Source organism: Excalfactoria chinensis, chromosome 14 (assembly GCF_039878825.1).
Source record: "Excalfactoria chinensis isolate bCotChi1 chromosome 14, bCotChi1.hap2, whole genome shotgun sequence".
Lineage (NCBI taxonomy): Eukaryota > Metazoa > Chordata > Aves > Galliformes > Phasianidae > Excalfactoria > Excalfactoria chinensis.
Genome location: NC_092838.1, coordinates 1814461 through 1823078, shown reverse-complemented (window position 1 = coordinate 1823078; position 8618 = coordinate 1814461). Strand labels below are relative to the sequence as shown.

General features: G+C 47.1%; 1 protein-coding gene across 2 annotated transcripts in view; it reads right to left on the bottom strand.

Annotated features, from left to right (window-relative positions):
- Positions 1 to 204: 204 nt before the first annotated feature.
- The window catches only part of ADCY9 (adenylate cyclase 9), a 51822-nt gene continuing 43408 nt past the window's right edge, over positions 205 to 8618 (bottom strand). For both annotated transcript variants that reach the window (XM_072349024.1, XM_072349023.1), the window contains 3 exons: positions 6002 to 6150; positions 5038 to 5079; positions 205 to 2379 (listed from right to left, as the gene is read on the bottom strand). In XM_072349024.1, coding sequence (XP_072205125.1) covers positions 1191 to 2379; positions 5038 to 5079; positions 6002 to 6150 — 1380 coding nt within the window. In that variant the 3' untranslated portion in view covers positions 205 to 1190. The remainder of the gene's footprint in view (positions 2380 to 5037; positions 5080 to 6001; positions 6151 to 8618) is intronic.

Below are 8618 nucleotides of genomic sequence, written 5' to 3'. Positions count from 1 at the left end.
CGCGTCGTGTGGCTTAGAAACAAATATTGCCTGGGTAACATCCTCACAGTGCTTGGCGGCTCAAAGAGGCTGAAACGCTGCCTTATTAACCCCCGTAAAACAACAGACAAATTCATCTCATCTCCTCCACAACAAAAAAAAAAAAAAAGAAAAAGAAAAAAAAAAAAGAAAAAAAAAAGAACAGAAATAAAATAAATAAATAAATAAAGGCATCTCCAAAACATTTATTTGACTTTTTTTTTTCCTCTCTCTCTCTCTCTCTCGGATCAGACCAGCCTGGAGGCACCGACCTCACCTACCTTCACCAATTCAGCCGGCGAGCGGAGTAACATGAAACACTTTTTAGACACGTTAAGACCCAAACAGAAAAATGCTCTTCTGGGCACTCGGCTGCTTCTGGAAGCCTGTCCCGAGAGCTGGTGCAGTCCGACCCCCGCTTCCATCCCACACATCAGTAACTCAATGGCTATACGGAAAAGAAGTGTATCCAAAGCACACGATGGCACATTAAGTTTGAAGAAAGCATCGGTAAAGGAGAATAAAACTACAGCAGTTGTTCAGCCTACTCTACCTACATGTTGAGCCACTGCAGAACTCCTCCTCCAGCCCAATCCAAAGGAAAATGCTGTCACCCCCTTGCCCAGACATTCTCTTGTGGTTCCTTACTGGCACTTGATGTCAGTCTCACGCGGCAGATACACGCACGTTGGTCTGTGTGTTTACATACAAAAGGTCTGATAACAGTAAAATATCGTTCAGGTAGATATAAAAAACCCAAGGAGTTGCATCAGCCAAAAAAAGTGTTTTGTGAGAAACAACAATAAAAATGATATAACCACAGCTTTTCTTTAAAATTAGATAAATACCCAAAGCTATGATTTCACTCGGGGCCTCTGTACCTTGACAGGGAGTCCAATGGAGTATATCTGAAGGCACTTAATATCCTCTACTCAGCTGTAAGATGGTTGCACAGGGAGCTGGGGAGCTGGGGATGTGATTTGGGGCATGGAGGAGAGAGATGGATGAAAACGAGCCCTGAAGAGCTGTGATCCACACAGCACCAGGCGCTGAAATGAACACAAACGTACAACCCAGGTGTTGAGAAGGTCTCTCTTGAAAAAGAAAACCGCCAATTGCAAATGTCTTTGTGTTTCTATTGACAGAGCACTTCATGCAACTCTGACAGTGCATCATACACTCTTAGAGATATTTAGCTTTGTCAGTTCATTGACCTCCTCAGTTCCTGCTTCCTCACAGTCAGTCTTCTCTACAGCTTTGCCAAACCTGCACCTCTCTTCTGCTTTCGTCGACTCTTTCTGGAGCTTCTTGGAGGAAGGAGGAGCGTCCTTGGTTTCTGAGTTATCTGTGCCGTGGGCTACCTTATCAGAACTCTGTACAGAAGGCACCAGGTTGGCAATCTCGTCAGTGGGAGATCGCCCAATGCTGCCATCCACCTGCACCCGAATGTCTGGAGATATAGACAACTGGTGATGTGGCACAATCCCGTTGTCCATGCATTTGGGGTACAGGTAGGTCTTCATCTGACCCTTCCCCTTCACATTGACCGTCCCCCTGTAGTCAAAGTCATACCCCATCTTGCTCAGGATGCGGTAGCTCTCCTCACTCACCTGTATGCGACACTCGACGCCGGTGGTGTCCATTCTGCTCGCAATGTTCACAGTGTCACCCCAAATGTCGTACAGTAACTTGGTGGTGCCGATGACCCCCGCGGTCAGGGGGCCGTGGTTAAAGCCAATGCGAAGTTTAAAGTTAAACCACAGCATGTTGTTGTTGAAGTCATCCACCACTCGCATCATTTCTTTGGCAAATTCAAAAAGGGTCTGCAAATGCCCGTGGGGATGGTTGCTGTCCTGGCACTGCGACGTGTTCAGTCCCGAAGCAGCCATGTAGGTCGCCCCGATGGTTTTGATTTTCTCAATGCTGCTGTAATGAGGTTTGCTCAGCAGCTCATCGAAATCCCCGATCAGTTCGTTCAGGACCCTGTAGCACTCCTTGCCTCCTTCGTAGTTCTCTTCGTAGAACTCGCTGAAGTTCACAATGCTGGCAAAGATCACCCCGCCGCTGTCATGGTTCTTGGAATAGCTCTGGGAAACCTTCAGCTGCTCGGCCACGTGGTACGGGATGATGTTCCTCAGCAGCCAGTCGGCTTGATCCCTCATGCTCTGAATTTTGGTGCGATGCAGATCAGCCTCCACGTCCCCGTGGTAGTGCAGGCGGTAACTGACCTCGAACTCGCGGTTCAGGAACCAGACCAGGAGCAGCAGGAGGAACACCACCAAAATCACTTCCTGACCTATCAGCTCTGCAGGCCTCCTCACGTCGGCTGGCATCGAACTGTTGCACGGACTCTTCCTGGAGCTGGAAGTAAAAGAAGGGGAAGAACACAAAAGGTGTTTAGCTGACATCTGACTGACAGCACAGCCAGGGAGGTGCCACGGAGCAAAACCAGCACAGGTGAACACACACCATCCCTGACAGCATCCTGTTACATCTCTACCGACCATCAGACCATCATCCTGGTGAGCCTAGAGGAGGGAGAGGTACTTAAAGTAATGCGCAGCTGAGAAGCTATAGGCTGGATTCCAGATTCACGATAAGGCTGTGTGTTACACTGGGAATCACTCCTTTGGTTTTTTTTTTGGCCATAAATATATAAGAAATATATATAAATATCTCCCCCAGGAGAAAACAGGACAAGGGAGAGCAGGTGAGTGCAGCTCTGTGAATAAGGAAGGCTGGAGGAGGTGGGGATCAGAGCCAGGCCAAGGAGCAGCACACGAGTTGTGCTCAGAACGGTTGATTATCTTCTGTGTCATGCAGGGAAAGATCTGAGCAGTGCCGAGTTACTCCTCTGAGAGTACACGAGTTTGATTCAGATAATCTGCTCTAACATCAAACATCCCGGCCACCGGGATTTAAGTCATTAGAGGATTTTATTTAGTGTTTATGGTACAAAATAGCCCTCCAAGTACTTTAACTCCTCTTAAATAAATTAGGAAAGCGTCACACGCTCTCCATTACAAAAAGCAGCCTGCATGGAATGCCAGGGCTGCCCTGAAGAGGAAGGGCCGCTCCATTCACAGCTCCGCAGCGCTGGCACCCACAGCTCTCAGCCATCTCAAGCACCAACCTGACCTTGCTCCCACACAGCCCACAGATCTGCATGTGAAATGAGAGTGACTCACTTGTAAGCTGACCTGATTTCATTAAGAAGGTAATGGGTTCCTATCTCAAAAAGGAAGGTGCTCGATAGCGTTTATTTACCTCTGCATGCACGGGAACAAAAAGCCTCACTGCAAACCCGACAGAGGGAACAACCACATCCATCTGGAAATCACACTGCTTGGATATTGCAGCAAACAGGCTGCGGGACCTGCAGGGCATCTCATGTACCCAAAGACGACCCTCTGCTGCCCCGGGGGACACAAAGAACAGAACATGGCACCTAGAGCAGAAAGGGATCACACAAATCCTTTTCCAGCTCATTCAAAGTCATTCAAACTGAAATGCTGAGCTGATGGTGCTCCTTTAAGTCAAACTCCCGAGCACTTCCTGGCACAGACACCGAACTATTAACTTGGCACCTCCATCCAGCCTGGATTGAATAAAGAACAAGTGAGAGCTCCGGAGATAGAATCTCCTTTGGCTCGATCACGAATCATAAAGATAATGGCTTTCTACTTATAAAGATTTCTGGAAAGCCGTTTTGCTTCTGAGCCAGTAACTTATGTTTGGATTTGGATTTCATACTATATTTAAAGTGGACGCGTGCCTGCTGGTCTTAAAAAAGGCCGTCATGGTGGAACGGGGAGGAAAAGGGAAACCAAACAGCTGCCTTCAAGGGAGAACTTCACCAGGAGGCATCCTAAAGAGCCCCAACATAAGCAACAAAACGCTTCCACTCTGAGCAGCCCATGGCTGCTCCTCCTCGAGCCATCACTCCCTGCACCGATGGGCTCTACCTGCTCTGACTGAAGAAATGAATGAGAACAAGAAATATTTCTCGCTTAGAAGACAAAGCGCAGCAGAACCTCTGCTGGGGGGAAGAACTGGTCTGTCTGGAAAAGGGGACAGATCCCATATTTGGATTCACTGAGGACACCACAGAGTCCAGAGATGAACTCTATGCTAAGCCTTCATTACCATTACTAGTATCTTCCTTCCCATGCTGCATTAATAATTATCTCCATCCTTGATCAAGAGAAGGGAATAGCTTCATGAAAGGCATGCAAATAAAGTTTGTCTGGGCCTCTCGGAGCAAAGGAAAAGCTTTTGTACTGACTTGGCTGAGCACAGAACCTCTTTTAGTTACCTATTTCAGTGAGAAATGAGCAGCATGAATGTTTGTTAGGACAAGAGGGATTCAACCTTTTCTTGGAGCACCACCTGGAGAAGGGGCTCACACAGAGCTCCAGAACTGCGGCGCGTAACAACATACACTACACAGACCAGGCAAGTCCAAATCTGTTGCAAAGCAATGGTAGAAACAGCAGGATTAACTCCTACCATCCAAAGCAGACAAAAATGGTGTCATTCTGGGCAACACAAAACTTCACAAACACGACCCACTAAAGATCCAAGCTCCGGTTAACCCTCATACATGGCTCTCAGTCATCGCTTTATTTCATACGTTGCCCTTCCTGCAAACTCTTGCAGCGTGATCCGGTCTACAAAGTCAAGCACTCCCTGTTCTTTTGGCTTTGCCTTCCCAACCGTTCTGGCTTCAGTGAGCTGCAATTCCCACACAAACCCTCTCCGGTTCTATCTCCTCTGAGTTGGGTTTAAAAGGAACAGAGCACATGGCACAATGCAGCGACTGCAGCATCAGCCCTCCCTCGAATTCCAGCCAAGTCTCCTAGAAAGGAAATTATGAACACGAGGAGTTTAAACACAACCTGCAGAACTGATTTGATGCATTCCCACGTGTACTGCTGCAATGCAAAGCTTTCCTGTGTACAACCGCTTGGAAATGCTTCTATCTCTAAACATAAAGCTGGTCATTGGATTCAAGCTTACCTAAGGTTCTGCGCCAAGTCTAGATGCAAGGTTTCCACAGAGCTGAAATAAAAGAAAACCACTGATGTCAGAAGGAAGCACACGCAATAAACGAAGCATCCTGCCTGAATTCCTGGTCGCATTCTGAACTCTGGTGCAGCCAGGAGCACGGGCTGTGCTGCATGTGGGGTCAACTCCAGGCAAAGCGAGAATGGGACTTCTCTGCAACTTCTGCTTGGAAGAAGCAACCACGGTCAGATGGAGAGAGACACACAGCTCTAAGGAGTGTCTGATGATAACAAAGATGAGGAGATGCCCGGAACGAGCCATTGTTAGAGAATCCAAACTTACCTTGGAAACATGGGAAAACAATCTCAGAACTCTACAAACCATCCATGCCTCTGGGCTTTCTGACCAGCAAAATACAAAGCCTTGTGAAAAGGCAAGAACACAAACAGCCTCCCTGAAAATGCTGTGAATGAATGCCCAAAGCTGTGATATTTCTCAAGCCATGGAGAAGTGCAGGTTGGTGATAGAAACACTGACAACAGGAATGGACAGATGACTGGAAGGAGCCCCTTGACCATCTTTGGTGACAAAATAGGAGGAGAATAACGCAAACACATTCCCCTGTGGAGAAAGCTGTTCATCAGAGGGCAGACTGGAAAGCTTTAAGGTTACTTCACAGAAACTGCATTCACTTTATCCCTTCAGTTTATGCTTTGCAGCGCCCCCTGGAAACACAGGAAAGCAAGAAAGGAAGCGGGACAGCACAACTGCATCAAATCTGAGTGTCTGCCTACAGCAACAAAAAGCTCCATCCAAAAAAAAAAATGCAGATCTTTCCCCAAATCAACTTATTACTTCTGAGATATGAGAGACGTTCATGGCAGATACCAACATGGCATGCAAAGGACCCTTATATCTGGCAGAGAAACACAAATTCCTCATCTTGAATACTGTGAGTGCTGGGTGTGATGCTCACCTGTCCGGACACAAGGAGACGTAGAGCAGAATGAGAAGCACTGCTCCTACTACGGTTGCCAACAGAGATCTCATCCAGGAGCTAAGCTGGCAGAAGTTGCAGTACTGCACAATGGCGATCAGAATGGCACAACACATAAACATGGTGTACTGCAACAAAGAGAGAGAGCGCGAGTTAGCTTCGTCTTGCTGACTGCAGCCCTTCTGCACATAAGCACCAGCGTAAGAGAGGGAACGTGCGATATGAAAGACCTCGTTTCCTTGTGTGATATGCACATTACGTTGTGTCTGTACCAGGAGGCAGCACTTGATGACAGAGATCTTCCCTTCAGTGAGCAAGCACGCTTCCAGCACGTAGAGTTTGCCACAGTTTTCCCTAGATGGAGTTCTGCATTACCACATTACACCACTGTTTCAATGCTACCCAATAGCTCCAGCTTACCTTTGCAAAAACACTCAGGCCTCTTCTCATTCAAAGCAAAAACAGAAGAAAGAAAAGAAAAAGAAAGTGAAGAGTCACGTGAATCTCCTTCGCTAACTACTGGGGTTAAATCCCATCTATTTGAACCTGGAAACCAAAATCCCACCGCATTGGAAAAGTACAACACATTCACCCTCAGAAACGCTGGCTAGCTGCTAATCCTGGCAGCACTTCTTAGAGGGTGTTATCTTCCAAGATCGCTCTGCCCAGCAGAAAGAGCTGTTTGCCTACATAAGAGAGCAGAGAGCTGGTGCTCAGTGATACCTGTGCCCATCTGAAAGGGCAGTGTTGGCTTATCTGCTCCAAATGCCCTGAGAATCCTTTCCTCATCTTTCCTGGATAAATAAAAGGCAGAACAGGGCTATGAGCTTCCCTGAGATCAGTGCTGCACTGGTCAAAGCTCTCAGGCTGATGTGGTTTATTAAGAACACCAACAACCATCCAAGCTAACGCAGAGACTCCCAGCTGCGTGATGGAGCTCTGCTGCCTACTGCACCTCACGGTACCCAACGATCCTCCTCTCCCACTTTACATTTCCTCTACAGCTGAAATGCAGAAAATGGAGATTAGGAAACTGGCACATAACAAACAAGTGTGTGATTCACATTGGGGAAAAAAAACCTTACCAAATTTACCATTTTTAAACCAGAACCACGGGGTGTTTAATTTAATTTAATCACCAAAAATTGAAGGAAATGAATTTCAGAACCATCCATAAAAAACTTAAACTTACTTTTTTCCCCCCCCCCATTTGAGGTCTCCTAAAGTGGCAGAGCACTGGTTCTCACTCCAAGTGATGCCCCAGCATGAAGCCAGCCTATAGAGGGTCAGTAAGTGCTGTGTTTTACTATGTTTGCATGGCTTTGGAAAGTTTTTTTTTTGTCGTTCATTGCTGTTTTTGTTAATTTTTCTTTTGATTATTTTCCAGCCAGGGAAGGTAGAAAATGCCATGAGTACAAAAAAAAACTTTGCAAAACCATGTCATAGTAAAAGATGACACTTACCTGACCCTCTATAGATTGATTCCGTTTCCTAGAGCTCCATGATGGATGGAACATCAGTGAGCACAAGATGAGCGGGGACAGCTCTTGGAGAGGGAGCCAACAGCCCCACGACTCTGGAGGGCCTGCAAGAGGAAAGAAGGCAAAGCTCATTCCCAGCTTGGCAATGAACAGCACCGTCTCACTGCTGCAGCCTGAAGCCTTTAGACTCAGCACTGGGTCGGATGAGGTTCTGAGAATGCACAAATAACGCGGTTCTCCCAACGCTGCTTTTACTTGTTTAGAGAGATGATCACAGATGGTGATGAATGGGATGATACAAAATCAGTGCGTGGAGAAATCGGGGATTTGAAGGCTTTCAGGTCTCGTTGGTGTAAGTGCAGAATGATTTTAACCATGAGATGTCACAGATCTGCAAGCTCAGTCCTCTGCAGCTGTGAATGCCACAGAATGCACGTGTGCATCCAAACATCTGCTCCACACGTTCCCAAGGAACAGACAACAAACAGCATCTGTGATGCGTGATGGGAAGGAGGGTCTGGTCAGTGCCTCTGCCAGGACACTGCAACAGCCACGGCCCTGGGGGTGAGTTCCATGAAGGTTCACCCTGTGCTACCTCAGAGAAACTAAGTTCCACCTGACGTTCTGATCCATTTTATTCGCAAAGTTTATAAGTGTTGATTTTATACTGCCCTGTTCTCCCCCTCCTCAGTATTTATCTCCTCAACCCCCATTTATGACTGGTTTCATCAGGAGTCACCCAATCCCCGTGACCCCATCTCTGGTTGGGCCAAATAATCCACTCTCTTTCGGCTCCTTCTCGTAAGCTATTCCTGCGTTCCTCTAACCTTCCTACAGCAATCCTTCACGCACCCCAAGAGCTCTCTCAGTTTCACCACCTACCTCTGCAGGTAACAGAGCCCCACGCTAAGCCTGGTCTGACTGTCAGGTTCACTAACACACAGGCTCACAAACAGCTCAGACTACAAACTGCAAATCGAAAAGCAGAATGAGACGCTCCAGCAGCATTAGGATAAGCAGAAACACTGCAGGAAGGAGAAAAAAGGTATGCATGCATACAGGTGGTTTAAAATATTCTTCTTTTGTATGAGAGTTTTCAAGCAATGGACTGTAGG